General features: G+C 36.1%; 1 protein-coding gene and 1 pseudogene across 12 annotated transcripts in view; one reads left to right on the top strand and one right to left on the bottom strand.

Annotated features, from left to right (window-relative positions):
* Positions 1 to 19,945, top strand: part of MLLT10 (MLLT10 histone lysine methyltransferase DOT1L cofactor) — a 238,176-nt gene that overhangs the window by 143,845 nt on the left and 74,386 nt on the right. For all 12 annotated transcript variants that reach the window (XM_045787333.2, XM_087857633.1, XM_045787325.2 and 9 more), the window contains one exon: positions 5,266 to 5,361. In XM_045787333.2, the coding sequence (XP_045643289.1) occupies positions 5,266 to 5,361 (96 nt within the window). The remainder of the gene's footprint in view (positions 1 to 5,265; positions 5,362 to 19,945) is intronic.
* LOC123785542 (large ribosomal subunit protein eL31 pseudogene) lies at positions 19,019 to 19,411 on the bottom strand (annotated as a pseudogene).

Below are 19,945 nucleotides of genomic sequence, written 5' to 3'. Positions count from 1 at the left end.
AAGCCAGGGGGCTCAGTATAGGGCTCAGTATAAAAGCTCAGGTGTGGCAATATGAGTTTTTGGTAAAAACTCCGGCTCAGATCCCTTTTTAAATTGATTAAATGGCTTTTACTAGATTTTAATCCTTCAGCTGTGTGGGGGTATCTCATTCCTATGGGAGAATACCCTAAGATTTTATGTAATTCATTCTTAGCCTAGATGCTTGACTTTCAAAGAGTTAGCACCTCATCACTCTTCATGTCTTCATGTCTTTTCCAATTTTTTTCTTATTTCTGCCCTGAAGCTGGTCCTACTCCTTAGGCAGAAAAAGAACAAATTAAGGAGGCAGGATAACAAAAAGATAAAAGATTTCTTCTTTCCAGATTTGGAGGTTTTTTGGTATTCTCAGAATTTTAAGGAATTGGAAACAGGATTAATAGCTGAATCCTATAGCTCAGACCAGGACAATTTCTGCTCTGTTTCTAAAATCTTCTATTTCATTGCTTGGTTGCCAGTTTTTGTTTAATGCATTATTGTCTGCCTTTTCCATCTCCTCAGTTTTGGTTGCTGTTGGCTTTCTTGTTTTATTTATTTACTTATTTATGCTGGTTTTTGTTCTTTTTTTTTTTTTTTAAACTTGTCTAACATTGGAAAAATATAATGTGATTTCATATCACCTTTTTAAGTGCTGAGAGTTATTTGAACGTAGGCACTCTTTCCTTTTTGGAAATATACTCAATTCCAACACAGAATTGAATTCTGTTAAAATAACTCATTCGTGGGATGCCTGGGTGGCTAAGTTGGTCTGCCTTCAGCTCAGGTCACGATCCCGGGGTCCTGGGATTGAGTTCCACATCAGGCTCCCTGCTGCTGAGCAGGAGGGAGTCTCCTTCTCCCTCTGCCTGCCTCTTCCCCTGCTTGTGTGCTCTTGCTCTCTCTCTCTCTGGCAAATAAATAAATAAAATCTTTTTTAAAAAAAATAACTCACTTGTTTTCTAACTTACCCTAAACATTTCTGTCAGTGATACAATGATTATACGTGTACTTTCAGAACTCTCTGAGATCTGTTTAATTCCTTTGGATCTGAAGACATGAATTTAAGCATTATCTCTACTGTCTTATACTTTAATTTTCCTTTAAGAATTTCTTCACCCATTGCCGTTTGCACACGGAAACTCTAAATGTAGGTTAAAAACTCCTGTATAATTCATTCCTTAGTTTTCTACATGGAAAATAGTTCATTCTGGAACTAAAGCTACTTTAAAATAGAAATTTTTCTCTCCCTTCCTTCCTTTTCCCACTATTTCAAATTTCCATGTTAAAATTTCTCTTTGTGGATACCTTATCTTTTTTTTTTAATTAAAAAAAATCTGCTTTTTAAAAGTTTTAGTTAAGTTTCTTTGGGGGTGTAGATAAAAGAGTCTAGTTTGGTTGTTTAAGCAATTTGTTTCTGATTTATAAAAATGGGTCCTTGCAGGGCTCTTTTAAGGATTAAATGAAATAATTTATGTATTTATATAATTCAGATTATTCTTAATTGTGCACACCGATTCAGTTGGGAATGACACTGGTTGTCCTGACCTATGGCTTTACATAAAAAATATCCAGTATTGGTTTATTCCCTTCTGGTTGTTTTCTCTCCATGCATAATACATTTTAAAAATAAACTCATATTAACCATTTTTCTAAATTTCTAAGTATTCCTTCAGAACATACTTATTTTAATGGCCATCATACAGTTTTATAATAATTTTTTCAACCACAACAGATGTTGCATATTCAGATTGTTTTCAGTTTTTTTTCTCATTGCTAATAGTACTATAATAAACTGTATTTAAACCTTTGTTCACCTCCTGCAGGTGAAATTACTAGGACAAAGAACATTTCTATGGTTTCTAATTCCTGCTTTTAAAATTGTCCTTGACTTATTTACAGTCTCTCTAATAATGTATGCATTTCACTATAGCCAGGTCAACATTGGGTCTTATTATAAAAAAACCAAACCCAAGAATTTAGATCACTAGGTGAGAAAAAAATATTACCTTACTTCTTTAATGGTTAAGTTGCACATTTTTTGTTGTCGTTTAGTGAGTCTTTATTTTTTTCATGAACTGTCCTTTGTACATTGTTCTGTGGCATTTATGTAAGTTTTTTATTGATTTGTAAAAAAGTTTAAACAGCACTAAAATGTAGGACATACTAATTTTACGCATTTTCCAGGATTTTGCTTTTTAATGCTTTTTAAATTGATGTAGAAGCATTTTAAATTTGAATAACTAAAACCACTTTTTCCCTTCCTAATTTTTTACTTTGTTTTTATACTTAGAAGTCTTTTCTTCCTAAAAGTTAGATTTCAAAAATATTTTCTGCCAGACTTTTAGGTTGTTTTAATTGTCACTTAACACTTCAAAATAATCCATCTAGATTTTGTTTTATTTTGAATAAGATATTTTCCCCCAAATTATTAACCAGTTTTTCTAGTACCATTATTTTGTAATTTTAGTAATTCCCTGCAGATTTGGAAAGCCTTCCTTATATTATGCTAAATGTTTACATATAATTGAGTCTTTTTCTGGAAATTCATTTTGTTAGTGTATTGTATTAAAATCAGCCTGTCTGTCACTCTTTTTTAAATCTTTCTCCAATTTTTAAAAAAATTCTAGTTAGTTAACATACAGTGTAACATTAGTTTCAGGTGTAGAATTTAGTGATTCATCACTTATAACACCCAGTGCTCCTCACAAGTGCCCTCCTTAATCCCCATCACCTGTTTAAACCTATCCACCCCCACTCACATCCCCTCCAGTGACCCTCAGTTCTCTAAGAGTCTGTTTCTTGGTCCCCCCCCCCATCTTCATTTGTTTTGTTTCTTAAATTCTGCATATGAGTCAAATCATATGGTATTTGTCTTTCTCTGAGTTGTTTCACTTAGCATTATACTTTCTGGCTCCATCTATATCATTGCAAATGTTAAGATTTCGTTCTTTTTTTTGTGGCTGAGTAATAATCCATTGCGTGTATATGTACCACATCTTTATCCATTCATCAGTCTGTGGACATTGGTGCTCTTTCCATAGTTTGTTAATAATGCTGTTATAAACATCGGGGTGTACGTGCCCCTTCAAGTCAGTGTTTTTGTATCCTTTGAGTAAATATCTAATAGTGCAATTGCTGGGTCATAGGGTAGTTCTATTTTTAACCTTTTGAGGAACCTCCAAACTGTTTCCAGAGTAAAATCAGCCTATGTCTTTAATGAAAATAATTAGACTACTCTGATTCATATTTTACAGACCAATAATTTAGTCTGTTTCCACTGAACATTTGCAGTCCTCATCTCAGGATACATTTCTTGATGTATCACATAGGACCAGAGTTCTGTATAATTCCATGATGATCTCAGTATGTTCATATTTTCATATATGTACATGTGCATACTTTGCCTTTTACTTTCAGGTAGTTTCCACGTTTTGTGTTTGTTTACCTTGTTGGGTCATTTACTGTTAAATCATCCCAGCTCTTCTGTCTTTGACGAATAAAAGCCATTATGGGAAGCAGAATGGGAAGGATAGAAAAGCCTTCTTTATTACCTTTATGGGAGAAAATATTGATCTAGAACTTATAGACCCAGGATCATTTGAGCCTCATATTTATAAATTAGATTGTAATTTATACTTTCTTTAACTCTTATTACCCAGTTGTGGATTCTAGTCCTGTTTCAGTTAGCTACTGTTGCTTGAGAAAGCATCGCACAACTTATAATGGCTTATGACAGGCAGGGCTCAGCAGGAACAAGTCATCTTTCTGTTGTGTGGTATCAGCTGGATTTACCCATGAGGCTACCTACATTCAACTGGTGACTGGTGGGGTAGTGTAAGATAGGATTTTTGTTTTATTCTTTTGACATTTTAAGTTGTTTTACTAAATAATTCCAGCAAGATAGTGTTACTCACATGTAGGTTGGGGTACCTCAGTTCTTCTTCATAGAGTCTCATTGTCTACTTGGCTTCTCCATGAGAGAGTATGAACTCATTATTTACATGGTGGCTGGAATCCAAAGTGTAAAGGTGGAAGCCATCTAAGAATTCTTCAAGCTTTGAGCTCCTGAGCTTATACATCACTGTGCCACATCCTCTTGGCCAAAGCAAGTGACAAAGCTAACCCGGGTTTATTTGGGTGGAGAAGAGGACATCTTATGATGGGATGAACAGTGATACCCTACTACACTACCCTACTACAAAGAAACAGAGGCATGATTGGTGGATCGTTATTAAGATATGTCGCAATTAAAATGTAACTCTTTAAATGATAGTAAATTTCATACCCAATACTGATTCTTACATATTGATTCAAACAATTGAAAACAATCTGGTTAAAATTTGTTGTCATTAGATAAAGTTGGGCTCCTAATATGTAATAAACTTCTGATTAATTGAATTCTTTCTTATATTCAGTTCGTTAGTTTTAGTACTTCAGAGTGAAAGTAGCACACAACTTTATATTATTTTTGTTAGAGATAGCTAATTCACTCATTTCCTTTTCTAAAGATTTATTTATTTATTTATTTATTTATTTATTTATTTATTTATTTATTTATTTATTTAAAGAGAAAGAGAAAAGAGCACACATGTGAGTGAGCAAGGGCAGAGGCAGAGGGAGGGAAATATCAAGTAGACTCCCCGCTAAGCATGGAGCTGACTCTGGGCTCAGTCTAATGATCCTGAGATCAAGACCTGAGCCAAAATCAAAAGTCAGATGCTTAACTGACTGAGCCACCCAGGCGCCCCAGTTCATTCATTTTCTGAGTAAACCTAGGAAAGAATTTCTTGCCTGAGTTTCTGTGCCCTGGTTTCTAGTTTGTGGGCCATAGAATTCAATGTTTAGTGATATAGAATCTGACACTCTTGTAATGTCAAAGTGCTATGTAAATTTTAAAGTGTGATTTATAAAATATACACAAAATTATTTAGTGTTTTTAAGAAGAAAATGTAGTTCGCCGGATATAAATGTAACAAATAATAATGGGCTTCAGTTGTCTATATATAATTTTAGGTTGGTTAAGAATAAGTATGTTGAAGTCACTTTAAAATAACTTATACTAGTAATGTTATATTACTAGTATTGTTTATAAAATAATAAGAACACGATCAGAAGAAGTGATCTTTTTATTTTTTGACAAGTATTCATTAACATTTTGAATTACTAAAGAGAATTATGAAAGAAACTCATCTTTATTGTACATATATGTTATTTAAATTTAAATTGGATTTTATTTCTATTAATTTCCAGAAATATAAGGAAAAGGACAAACACAAACAAAAGCATAAGAAGCAACCAGAACCATCACCTGCATTGGTTCCTTCTTTGACTGTTACCACAGAGAAAGTAAGTTTTAAGTGCTATATTTTGTTTTATATAAGAACTAGTTGTGTGCTGGCTTTTACCTTTAAGAAGTGTTGTCATTCCCAGTGTCCTGGTTCCCTTTACCTTTTCTTACCTCTTTAACCCTACATTAAACACTGTAGGATTCCCATTTCTTAGTCCTTTATACTACTTTCTGTTTATTCTATACTTATTTTTGAAAAATATTGAGTAAGGCTAACCACTTGGGGGGCATCATTGAGATTAAGACTTCATGCTATAGAGTGGGTTTTGTCCACCTGTGATTTTGAATTCTGGCTTCACTTACTGAATGAGCTCTTAGGTTAATTAACTCAGTTCATCTTCTATAAAGTGGGGGAAATAATTATTGGAATTGAGTGAGATAATATATATAAAGCAATTACAACAATATCTGGTTCATAGGAAGTATATTATAGTTGTTATAGTAAATGTTAAGTAGTATTAAGATTATTATTATATGCCTAATATGAAAATAAATGGAGACAGGGAAAGATAGTGGGGACATAGGTAGCAGGGGTGGAGTGGAAGTACAGTAGGAGATGAGGCTGGGCAAGCGGCCTGTCATATAGGGCTCTATAAGCAAGTGGAAGGGCTTGGTTTTTTGGTTTGAGTGAAAAGTGAGCCACTGGTGCATTTTGAACTGAGGTGTGATATGATCTAAGTTTCTGTAAGGATCTCTGGTTGCTTCGTTGCAGATGGACTGTAGAGAGTCAAGGATGGAAGCAGGGAGGCCATTAGGAGATGATTACAATAATGCAGAGAGAGATGGTGTTAACAGTGGAGGTGGTGAGAGGTGATCAGATTCTGAGTATATTTAAAAGTAGCTTTCTCATAGAGATGATGAGAGGTGTGAGAGAAAGAGAAGATCTGAAGAAGAGTTCAAGGGTATTGGCCCAGATAACTAGAAGGAATGGAATTGCTGTTAACAAAGATGGGAAAGGCTGTGGGTGTGGTAGGTTGAGGGCAGGATGAAGAATTCAGTTTTGGATATGGTATTTGTGTTCTCCTGCTGTCAGAACAAATTTAGCAGTTTAAAACAGTATAAACCTATTATGTTCCTGTTCTGTAGGCCAGAAGGCTGGGTGGGCTCAGCTGGTTACTCTGGGTCTGTCAAAGGTGAAGTCAAGGTGTTGGATGGCCTGGGTTCTCACCTGGGAGCAAGTGCTTCTAAGCTCATTCAGGTGGTTAGATTTATGTGCATTTCCTTTTTGGCTTTCAGCTGGGGTCTGCCCTTAGGTTCTAGAGACTCTCTTCAGTCCTTGCACATGTGTCTCTCCATTTCAGAGCTAGCAGTGGCTTGTTGAATCCTTCCTACCCTTGGAGTCTCTCTGACTTCTTCTGCATCTCTTCTGCTTCTGGCCAGAGAAAGTTCTCTTCTTTTAAGGGTTCATGAGATTGGGTTGGGCCTACCTGAAAAATCTGGGATAATTTTCTCGTTTTAAAGTATGTAACCTTAGTTACATTAGCAAAGGCCGTTTTGCCATTAACATAACATATCACAGCTTGCAGTGGTTAGGATGTGGACATCTTGGCAGGGCTTTTCTGCCTACATTAGGGTTGAGATATTTATTAGACATCCGAGGAGAAATGTTAATTAGCCAGTGGCATGCATAGTAGGGCATTTGGGAAAGAGGTCCAGACTTTGGATATAAATTTGGCAGTTGTATCTGTATAGAGTTTAAGCCGTAAGAGTGGGTGCCATGGAGGAGTGAGTGCAGGTAGGGAGGAGAAAAGATCTTAGGAAGCCCGATGGCTGCCAGTGTGGAAAGAAGAGGGGACACTAGTAAACAAGACTGAGAAGAAGAGGCTAGGGTTTGGAAGAAAACCAAGAGGATGTGAATACGCTGGAAGCCAAGTTAAAGAAAAAAAAAAGTTAACCGTGTCATAATAATATGAAGACAAGCTGTTGTATTGAGTTATATGATGACCTGAAAGTTCTAGTTTGAACTTTTTAAAATGTTAAAAATGGAAACATGAAGTATGTACACCTTTTTATCTGATTCCTTTCACTCAGCATAAGTATTTTGAGATTTATCCATGTTGTGTGTATCAGTAGCTTATTTCTTTTTAGTGCTGACTACTTTCTGTTATATGGGCAGAACCGTAATGATGATCCATTCAGTAATTGATGGACATTCAGATTGTTTTCCAGTTTTTGACTATTAAATAAAGCTACAGGGAACATTGTACAAATCTTTATACAGACAGATTTTTCTTGTGTAAATACCAAGGAGTGGAATAACTAGGTCACATGGTAAGTGCATCCTTAAATTTTTTAAGACACTATCCCACTATTTTCCAAAATAGTTGGACCATTCAACAGTTCTGCCAGCAGTGTACCAGAGTTCCTATTCCTCTACATTCTCTGCAACACTTGGTATGATCAGTCATTTTAATTTTAGCATTTCTAGTGGGTATGCAGTAATTTCTCATTGTGGTTTCAGTTTGCATTTCTTTAATGACTACATTATGTTGAACATCTTTCCATGTGCATATTTGACATTTCTTTATTTTCTTTGGTGAAGGTCTGCTCAGATCTGTCCACCACTTGCCCTTTTTTCTTGGCTTTTTTTTTTAATACTACATTTTATGAGCCAGTATGTGTTCTGGATACAAGTCCTTTATCAGATACATTATTTTTGCAGGTATTTTCCCCACTCAGTGGCTTAAACAGACTTTTTTCTTTTTTTCTTTTGTAGGGTAGACTCCATGTTCAATGTGGAGCCCATTGCAGGGCCTGAACCCATGACCCCAACATTAGTTAAATGTTCAGTATATACATTTTTAAATATGTTTTCTTCTGGAAATTTTATATATATATATATATATATATATATTTTTTTTAAAGATTTTATTTATTTATTTGACAGAGATAGAGACAGCCAGCGAGAGAGGGAACACAAGCAGGGGGAGTGGGAGAGGAAGAAGCAGGCTCATAGCGGAAGAGCCTGATGTGGGGCTTGATCCCATAACGCCGGGATCACGCCCTGAGCCGAAGGCAGACGCTTAACCGCTGTGCCACCCAGGCGCCCCTGGAAATTTTATATTTTCATGTTTCACATTTAGACCTATGATCCATGTTGTGTTCAATTTTGCATATAATGTGAGTTATACATCAAAGTCCACTTATTGAATAACTTATCTATTGAATTATAAATATCCAGTTTTTCTAGACCCACATATGGGACAGACTGTCCTTTCTCCACTGAATTGCCTTTACCCACATTTATTGAAACCCATTTGACCACATGTGTATCAGTTCTCCATTGATCTGTTTGTCTGCTTTTACATTTAATACCACACTATCTTGATTACTGTAGCTTTATAATAACCAGTTAGGTCAGGTGGGATCCATCTTCCAATTTTGTTCTTTTCTTTCAAAGTCATTGTGGCTATTCTATGTTCTGTTTTTATGTGAATCTTAGAATCAGATTGTCAAGTCGTAGAAATAAAACTGCCTGTATTTAGATTTAAACTGTTTTGAGTCAACAAATCATTTTGAGGGAGAATTGATGTCTTAACAATATTGAGTATTCTGATTCACGAAAAGAGTACATCTCTTCCTTTTATTTAAGTCTTAGCATCAAGTATGCAGGTTTTGTACATCTTTTTTTCAGCTCTGTTCCTAAATATTTGATGTTTTTTGATGCTATTATCTTTTTTTAAAATGTAAATTTCTGATTGTTCTAGTACATAGAGATACATTTTTAAGTTTTTTTATGTTTATCTGGTGTCTTGCAAACTTGATGAAAATTTATTTCCTGTAGCTTAATTGATGCCATGGGATTTTCTTCATAGATGATCTGGCAACTACTAATAAGACTATACTTTATCCTTTCTGATCTGCCCCTTATTTATTATTATATTGTTAAATATAAGTGGTGAGAGTGGTATCTTTGGTTTGTTCTTGATATTGGGGGGAAGTAATTTTTTTTCTTGAAGATCTTATTTATTTTAGAGATAGGGAGAACATGAGCGGGGTGGGGGGTGGTAGAAGGAGAGGGAGAAAATCTTAAGCAGGCTCCACTGCCAGCACAGAGCCCCATGAGAGGGGCTCAATCTCATGACCCTGAGGTCATGACCTGAGCCAAAATCAAGAATCCCATGCTTAACCAGCATTATGTATGATGTTTAGGAAGTTTCCTTCTGTTCCTAATTTGCTGACAGTTTTTATCAGCCATGGATATTAGATTTTGTCAGATAATTTTTCTACATATTTTGAGAGATTGATATGATAGTTTTTTTTTTCTTTTTTAATCTGTTAATGTGGTGAAGTACATTGATTGACCCCCCCCCCACCCCCCGTTAAGCCACACTTGCGTTCCTGGGATAAATCCCACTTGGCCTTGGTATATTATCATTTTTATATATTATTGAATTCAGCTTTTTAAAATAAAGGAATTTTTACATCTGTGTTCATGAGGGATATTGGCCTGTAGTTTTTTCTTTTCTTTCTTTTTCTTTTCCTTTTCCTTTTTGTTTTTTAAAGTTTTCATTTATTTTGAGAGAGAAAGAGAGAGAGTGTGTGCACGTGAGTCTGGGGAGGGGCAGAGGCAGAGGGAGAGAGAGAATTTCAAGCAGACTCCATGCCGAGCTCTGAGCCTGAATCAGGGCTTGATCTCATGACCCTGAGGTCATGACGTGAGCTGAAGTCAAGAGTCAAACCTTTAACTGACTGAGCCACCCAGACACTCCTGTAGTCTTTGGGTTTGGTTACAAAAATAATGCTGGCCTCAGAATGAGTTGCCAAATGTGTATTCTTGTTCAGTTTTCTGGAGGACTTTGTCTAGATTTGGTATTATTTTTTAATGTATGGTAGAACTTAAAGCCATCTGGGCATAGAGTTTTTCTTGGGAAGGTTTTTAAAGTATAATTTCATTTCTTTAATAGATAGAGGACTATTTAGGTTATCTATTTCTTCTTGAGGTACCTTTGGCAATTTGTATCTTTTCTAATCTAGGCTGGCTAGTGGTTTTGGTTTTATTGATCTTAAATTATTAGCTTTTGTATTCATTGATTTTCTCTATTGATCTTAACGTTTTGTATTTTAGTTTTCAGTTGTTTTAGTTTTACTGCTCTGATTTTATTTTTTCCTTTCTGCTTCTTACTTTAGGGTTACTCCATTCTTCTTTTTCTAGTTTTTTAAGGTGTAAGATGATAGAATTTATTTGAGGCCTTTCTTTTTTCCGATATAGGCAGTTTTTAAAAAAATTAATAAACTTTAAAATTAATTTTTAGAGGTATTATGTATTCAGTAAGAATGGAATCATACTTTCTAGTTTAGAACCTTCAAGTAATACATGTTTTGCATTGACATTTTCATAAATACTCAACTTTGAGAATTTGTAAGTAAATTTGTGCATTTCCATTTTTAGGAATTGAACACCCAAAAGAGGTTCCCACACACAGAAATTAAAGAAGGAATAGATAAATGGGTAGATTTACGTGCTGTGTGGGTGGGGAAATTTTGTCTGGCAATTGAGTGGCAGACCATTAGCTCCTTTTTTTTTTTTTTTAAATGCAGCTTATTTGAACTTAAACCAAAACAAAACCAGTTCATCCATTTTCTTCACACTCCCCACCTTCTCCCTTGCCTCTGGCAACCACTTATCTTTATTTTTTAGAGGAGTTTTAGATTCACAGCAAAATTGAGTGGAAAGTATAGAGATTTCTAATGTACCCTTTATCACCACACATACACATCTTCCCCTGCTATCAGAGTGGTACATTTATTACAAGCTGTGAACCTACACTGAAACATCATTATTGCCTAAAGTCCGTATTTGACATTAGGGTTCACTCGGTGTGTATGTTGTATTCTGTGGGTTTTTACAAATATTTAATGACATGGTATCCTACAGAATAGTTTCACTACCCTGAAAATTGTGTTCTGCCTTTTATTCCCCCTTCCTGTCAAGCCCAACAACCGCTAATCTTTTTACTATCTCCATAGTTTTACCTTTTCTAAAATGTTATATATAGTTGGAATCAGAAGTATATAGATTATTCAGATTGACTACTTTAATGTACTAACATGCCTTAAAGTTTCCTCCATGTCTTTTTTTTTTTTCTTAAAGATTTTATTTATTTATTTGACAGAGAGAGAAACAGCCAGCGAGAGAGGGAACATAAGCAGGGGGAGTGGGAGAGGAAGAAGCAGGCTCCCAGCGTAGGAGCCTGATGTGGGGCTCGATCCCAGGATCCCGGGATCACGCCCTGAGCTGAAGGCAGATGCTTAACGACTGAGCCACCCAGGTGCCCCTCCTCCATGTCTTTTTTAAAAAAACATTTTAAGACATTATATTAGAGCAGTTTCAGGTTCATAGCAAAATTGAAAGGAAGGTGCTGAGATATCCCATATATCCCCTATTTCCACACGTATATAGCCTCCCCTATTATCAGCACCCCTCTGCAAAGTGGTAAATTTGTTACTATCAGTGAACCTACATTGACACATAATTATCACTCAAAGTTCATAGTTCCTATTAGGATTCACTCTTGGTGTTGTGTGTTCTTTGGGTTGGATACATGTATAATGACATGTATCCACCATGATAATATCATACAGAATATCACTGCCCGAAATATCCTGTTTTCCAGCTATTCATCCCTCCCACCCTCCAGCCCCTGGCAGCCACTGATCTTTTTACTGTGTCCATACTTTTGCCTTTTTCAAAATGTCATATAGTTGGAATCTTATAGTATGTACCCTTTTCCGGCTTTTTTCACTTAGTAATATGCATTTAAGATTCTTCCATGTCTTTCCAAGGCTTGATAACTGATTTCTTTCTAGGACTGAATAATGCTTCATTGACTGGATATATCACAGTTTATTTATCCATTTACCTACAAAAGGACATCTTGGTTGCTTCCAAGTTTTGGCAATTATGAGTAAACATCCGTGTGTAGGCTTTTCACTTCCTTTGGGTAAATACCAAAGAGTGTGATTGTGGAAAATATGGTAGGAGTATGTTTAATTTTGTAAGAAGGTGCCAAACTGTCTTCCAAAGTGGCTGAATCATTTGGCATTCCCATCAGCAATGATTTGAGAATTCCTTGTTCTCTGCATCTTTACCAGCATTTGGTGTTATCATTGTTCTGGATAGTGGCCATCATACTAGGTGTGTACTGGTATCTCATTGTTTAAATTTTCATTCCTCTGCTGACATAGAATGTGGAGCTTCTTTTCTTGTGCTTGCTTGCTATCTGTATATCTTTGATAAGGTGTCAAGGTTTCTGGCCCTTTTTAAAATCAGTTCATTTGTTTTCTTATTGTTGACTCTTAAGTGTTCTTTATATATTTTGGATAACTTTTTTTTTTTTATCAAATGTGTCCCTTTTTTAAATTAGAGTACAGTTGACAATACAATGTTGCATTACTTTCAGCTATATACAGCCTAGTGATTCAACAACTCTGTATGTCATGCTATGCTCACTGCAAGTGTAGCTACCATCTGTCACCATATAATGCTAGTAAAATGCCATTGATTATATTTCCTGTGCTGTATCTTTTAATTCCCATAACTTACTCTTTCCATAATTGGAAACCTGTATCTTCCACTCCCCTTTACCCATTTTGCTTATCCCCCCATGCCCCTCCTCTTTGGCAACCATCAGTGTGTTCTCTGTATTTATAGGTCTGATTCTGCTTTTTGCTTCCTTATTCTTTTATTTTTTAGATTCTACACATAAGGAAATCATATGGTATTTGTCTTTGTCTGACTTATTTCACTTAGTGTAATAATACCCTGTAGGTTCATCTGTGTTGTTGCAAATGGCAAGTTCTCATCCTTTTATATGGCTGCATAATATTCCATTGTGTATTCCATTCCACTCCATACATATATATACCACATCTTCTTTATTCATTTATCCGTGGCCACTTGGGTTGCTTCCGTATCTTGGCTCTTTTAAATAAAGTTGGTGTAAGCATAGGATGTGCATGTATCTTTTTGAATTAGCATTTTTGTTTTCTTTGGGTACTAAATACCCAGTAGTGGAATTACTGGATTATATGGTATTTCTGTTTTTAATTTTTTTTGAGGAATAGAAAACTTTATTGTATGAAAGTAAAAGGGTTATTTAGTTGTCTTCTGAATTCTATTTTTAATTTTTCGAGGAACTTCCATACTGTTTTCCACTGTGGTTATAACAATTTACATTCCTACCAACAGAGCACGAAGATTCCTTCTTCTCCACATCTTTGTCAACACTTGTTATTTCTTGTCCTTTTGATTCTAGCCATTCTAATAGGTGGGAGGTGATATCTCATTGTTTTGGATTTGCATATTTCCCTAAAGATTACTGATGCTTGGCATCTTTCCATGTGTCTGTTAGCCATCTGTGTGTCCTCTTTAGAAAAATGTTTATTCAGATCCTCTGTCCATTTTTCAGTCACTTTTTTTTGGTGTTGAGTTGAATAACTTCTTTATATATTTTCGATATTAACCGCTTGTCAAACATTTCATTGACAGATATACTCTTATTTAATAGATTACCTTTATGTTTTGTTGATGAGTTCCTTTTGCATAGCTTTTTATTTTGGTGTAGCCCCAATAGTTTATTTCTATGGCCTATGTTTTCCTCTAGAAATTTTCTGGTTTCAGGTCTCATATTTAGGACTTTAATCCATGTTGTGAAGCTGTAAATAAACGGTGTCTAGATTCATTTTTGTGTATGCATGTTCAGTTCTGACACTCTTTATTGAATAGCCTGTCTTAATTCCATTATATTGCTTTTGCATCTTTGTTAAAAATCAGTTGGGGCACCTGGTGGCTCAGTTGGTTAAGTGCGCAACTCTTGATTTCTGCTCAGGTCATGGTCGCAGGGTCCTGAATCGAGCCCCATGTCGGGCTCCTCACTCAGTGGGAAAGTTGGCTTCAGAATTCTCTCTTTCCCTCTGCCCCTGCCACTGCTGCTCTCTCTTTCTCTTTAAAATAAATAAATAAATCTTTTAAAAAAATCTGTTGATTGCATTTATGTGGGTCTGTTTCTGAACTCTTATCAGTTCCATTGATCTGTTTATTCTTTTAACAGCATTATACTATCTTAATTACTGTAGCTTTAATGAAAGTCTGAAATCAAGTAATGTTAGTACTTAAACTTTATTCTTGACATTTAATACTGTGTTGACTATTTCGGTCTTTTGCCTTTCCACATATATGCTTTAGAATCAGTTTGTCAGTAACCACAAATAATTTGCTAGAATTTTGATTGAAATTACATTGAATCTCGGGATGCCTGGGTGGCTTAGTCAGTTGACTGGCCAGCTCTTTTTTTTTTTTTTTTTAATGATTTTTTATTATATTGTGTTAGTCACTATACAGTACATCCTCGGATTCCGATGAGACTGGCCAACTCTTGATTTCGACTCAGGTCCCAGGATTGAGCCATGCATAGGACTCTGTGCTGAGCCAGGGATCAGCTTCAGGATTCTCTCTCTTCCTCTGCCCCTCACTCTGCTTCTGGGCACGGGCACATGCGCACAGCCACGCATGCACATGCTCCCTCCCAAATCATTAAAAAAAAGAAGAGATTGTATTGAATCTGCAGATCAAGTTGGGAGGAACTGACATCTTGACAATATTAAGTTTTGCTATGAAGTTGGGATGTATCTTCATTTATTTAGTTCTTTGATTTTGTTCATAGAAGTTTTGTTGTTTTTCTCATATAGACCTTAACCTTATATACATATTGTTAGATTTAAACTTTATTTAATTTTTGGAGCTGGTATTGTAAATGGTATTGTGTCTTTAATTTAAAATTCTACTTGTTCCCTTTTAGTATATATGAAAACAATTTTTCCTTTCCTTTTTTTTTCTTTTCTCTTTTTTTCTTTCCTTTCCTTTCTTTTCCTTTTCCTTTCTCTTTCTCTTTCTCTTCTCTTTCTCTTTCTCTTTCTCTTTCTCTTTCTCTTTCTCTTTCTCTTTCTCTTTCTCCATCTTTGTCTTTTTCTTTTCTTTTCCTTTCTCTTTTCTTTTTCTTTCTTTCACAGAGGGAGAGGGAAAGGGATTATTAAGCAGGGTCCATGCCCAGCCTGACATGGGGCTTGATCGCACAACCCTGAGATCATGACCTGAGCTGAAATCAGGAGTTGGATGCTTAACTGACTGAACCATCCAGATGCCCCAATTTTTCTTTTTTAATATTAACCTTTTGTTCTGCAGTTTTTACATAATCACTTACTAGTTCCAAGAGGTTTTTGGACTTTCTATATAGACAGTCATGTTGTCTCTGAAAAAAAAAGACACTTTCATTTCCTCCTTCCCAGTCAGTGTATATTTTCTTTTCTTGTCTTTTTATATAAACTAGGACTTCCAGTATGATGTTGAAATGCAGTGGTGAGGGAGGAGTCATCCTTGCTTTGTTCCTGATATTGGTGGGAAACCTGGTTTCTCACCAATAAGCATGTTAGCTTTTTGTACATGTTCTTTACCAAGTTGAGGAAGTTCCCCTTTTATTCCTAGTTTGCTGAGAATTTTTATTTTGAATGGGTGTTATACTTTGTTAAATGCTTATTCTTTCCTTTTTTTTTTTTTTAAGAATTTAATTAATTAATTTATTTAGAGAGAGTGCAAGTAGAGGGAGGGCAGAAGGAGAGAGAGAGAGAGAGAATCCCAAGCGGATTCGGTCCTGAGTGCAGAGCCCAACCGAGATTATTACCTGAGCTGAAACCAGAGTTGGACATTGAACCAACTGAGTCACTCAGGCACCCCAAATGCTTTTTTTTGTAACTATTGATATGACATATGATTTTTCTTCTTATCTTGTCAATGTGATGGATTATATTAATTGATTTTTTAATATTGACCCAGCCTTGCATTCCTGGGATAAATCCCACTTGGTTGTGGTATATAATTCTTCTTATAGATTGTTGGATTTGATTTGCTAATATTTTATAGATGATTTCATCTGTTTCTTGAGAGATGTTCTTCTGTTCTTTTCTTTCTTATGATCTCTTTGTCTGTTTTGGTGTTAGAGTAATATTGGCCTCCTGGCATGAAGTAGGAGGTATTCCCTCAGCTTATGTCTTCTGAACAAGATTGTAGAAAATTGGTATAATTTCTTCTTTAAATGTGTGGTAAAATTTACCAGTGAACCCATTCAGGCCTGGTGCTTTCTGTTATGGAGGATTATTAATAATTGATTTGTTTTTTTTTAAGATTTTATTTTTATTTATTTTTATTATTTTTATTTATCTATTTTCTAAAATATTTTATTTATTCATTTGACAAAGATAGAGAGAGCCAGCGAGAGAGGGAGCACAAACAGGGGGAGTGGGAGAGGAAGAAGCAGGCTTCCAGCAGAGGAGCCTGATGTGGGGATTGATCCCAGAATGCCGGGATCACGCCCTGAGCAGAAGGCAGATGCTTAACAACTGAGCCACCCAGGCACCCCTAAGATTTTATTTTTAAGTAATCTCTACACCCAACGTGGGGCTTGAACTTCCAACCCAGAGATCAATGTCACATGTTCAAGAGTGAGTCAGGCTCCCCTCAATTTTTTTTAAAGATTTATTTATTTATTTATTTGTTTGTTTATTTGAGAGAGAGAACGAGCATGCAAATGGGGGGGTGGAGCAGAGGGGGAGGGAGAGAGAGAAACTCAAGCAGAGTCCTCACTGAGCACAAGGCCTGACATGGGGCTCAATCCCATGACCCTGAGATCATGGTCTGACCTAAAACCAATAGTCGGATGCTCAACTGACTGTGCCACCCAAGTGCCCCTCCCCAATTTAAAATAGACATAAGCCTATTCACATTGTCTAATTCTTCTTGTGTGAGTTTGGCAGCTTGTATCTTTCAAGAGTTGGTCCATTTCATCTAGGTTATGAAATTTGTGGGCATAGAGTTGTTGATAATACTCCTTGATGATCCTTTTAATGTCTACGGGATCTGTAGTTATGTTCCATCTTTCATTTCTGGTATTAACAATTTGTGTTCTCTCTCACTTTTCTAAATGTACTGGCCAGAGGTTTTTCAATTTTATCCATCTTTTCAAAGAACCAGCTTTTGGATCTGTTGATTTTTTTTTTCTCTATTGAGTTCCTTTTTTAATTTCTACTTTAGTTTTCATTATTTCCTTTTATTTTGATTTAATTTGCATTTTGTTTCTTGTTTCCTGAAGGAGGAAGCTTAGAGTATTGATTTAAGGTCTTTGTTCTTTTCTAATAGATGCATTCACATAATCTCTAAGCACTCTAAGCACTGCTTTTACTGAATCCCACAAATTTTAGGTTGTATTTTGATTGTCATTTAGTTAATAATATTTTAGTTAATAATATTTCTCTGGAGCTTTCTTTGACTTGTGTTATGTAGAAGTGTGTTGTTTAATCTAGGCATTCTGGGATTTTCTAGCTATCTTTCTGTTAATTTCTATTTAATTTCATTTTAGTCTGAGAGCACAATTATGTGATCTCTGTTCTTTAAGATTTGTTGAGGTGTGTTTATGGCCCCAAGTGTAGTGTATCTTTTTTTTTTTTTTTTAAGATTTTATTTATTTATTTGACATAGAGACAGCCAGCGAGAGAGGGAACACAAACAGGGGGAGTGGGAGAGGAAGAAGCAGGCTCCCAGGAGAGGAGGGAGCCTGATGCAGGACTCAATCCCAGGACCCCGGGATCACGCCCTGAGCTGAAGGCAGATGCTTAAGGACTGAGCCACCCAGGCGCCCCCCAAGTGTAGTGTATCTTGAGAGCTTGTTTGGAGGTTCTAGCAGGGGAGCGCAGCTACTCGTATACCCTTGACCGAAGAACGGTCCTCCTCTATCGGGGAAGGTCGTCCTCTTCGACCGAGCGCGCAGCTTCGGGAGGGACGCACATGGAGCGGTGAGGGAGGAAGGGGACACCCGCCTAGCCAGCCAGATCAGCCGAATCAACCCTGGCGATCAATGGGGTGACAGATGTCGCAGCCAGATCGCCCTCACATCCCCAAGTGTAGTGTATCTTGATGAATGTCTCATGAGAACTTGAGGAGAATATATATTGTGCTGATACTGAATAAAGTATTCTATGGATATCATTTATATCCAGTTGATTAATGGTGGTGTTTACTTCAGTTATGTCTTTACTAATTTTCTGCCTGGGGGATATGACCATTTCTGAAAGGAGAGTGTTAAAACCTCCATCTCTAAGAGTGGATTCATCCGTTTCTCCTTGTAGTTCTATCATGTATTTTGATCCTCTGGTGTTAGGCACATACACATTAAGGATTGTTTTGTCTTCTTGCAATATTGACACCTTTATCATTATGCAGTGTCACTCCTTACTGCTGAAAACTTTCCTTGCTCTGAAGTCTGGTTTGTCTAAAATTAATTGTCTATTCTCACTTTGTTTTGATTACTGCTAGCATGGTATATCATACTCTATTCATTGATTTTTAATCAGTATGTTTTCCTAATTTAAGTGTTTCTTGTAGACAACCAATAGATAAGCTTTGTTTTTGATCCACTAACAATTCTTTTAATTGATGTTTAGACTATGGATACAGTGAGGTTAATATCTAACAAATTTGTTTCTGTTTTCTATTTGTTCCTCTTTATCTTTGTTCCTGTTTTTGTCTTCCGAATGTTTTCTGCTTCTTGGGTTTTTGTTTTTGTTTTGTTTTGTTTTCACTTTTATACTTTATTTGATAATCAATGATTAGTTCTCATCCGCGTTAATTGTCTGTAGATTTTTGAAAGTGGTGACCGGTACATAGGTAATCAACATATAGAGCTTGTTTGGTGAATCTTCATCCTCGTTACGTTTTCTGGACCACCGCACACAGATACGGTATGGAACATTCCTTTTTCCTTTGGCCCAGACAGCTTTGTTGAGCCTGTTGTCAGTACACACATGTGGAATTCCCATCCCCTTCATGGCAAATTTCTGGATCTCTTTGAGTGCATGAGTGGCAAGCTTCTTGAAACCCACTCTCTGGATGCGCTTACGAATGTCGATGGTGTATTCTCTGGTCACTACCTCGTTGATGGCAGAATGGCCCTTCTTCTTGTCACCCTTCTTTGCAGGAGCCATTCTGGCAGGCTCTAGTTGGAAGGGGAAGAGCGGAAGGTATGGTGGGAGAGGGAAAGCAGCATAGCAACTATTGCTTCTGGGGTGCCTGGTGGTGGATGGAAGGGGAGAGGCGAGGCTCTAACGGTTTTAATTGGGTTTTTTTTGTTTTTTTTTTAATGATTCCATTTTCTCTTATTTCTTAACATATCAATTAACTTTTTTTCGTAGTTGCCCTACTTCGTGCAGTATATATCTATAGCTAATCCAAGTTTACTTTCAAATAATATTATCCCCCTTCACAATAGTACAGGTACCTTACAATAACAGAATAATCGTAATTCCTCCCTCCCACCTTTTCTGTTGATGCTGTCATTCATTTCACTTATCCAAAAGCATACATACGCATATATATGTGTAAGACTATATAATCAGATATATTGTTGCTATCATTTTGAACATTATTGGATTAAGTAAGTATAAGAAAAAGTGAAAGTTTTTATTGTACCTTCATTGATTTTCTGATACTTTTCTTTATGCAAATCCATGTTTCCAACCTGTATCATTTCCTTCTTT

Source organism: Ursus americanus, chromosome 31 (genome assembly GCF_024610735.1).
Source record: "Ursus americanus isolate L20-20 chromosome 31, mUrsAme1.1.p, whole genome shotgun sequence".
Lineage (NCBI taxonomy): Eukaryota > Metazoa > Chordata > Mammalia > Carnivora > Ursidae > Ursus > Ursus americanus.
Note: the sequence above shows the minus strand (reverse complement) of the source record. Positions and strands in the feature narration are given on the sequence as shown.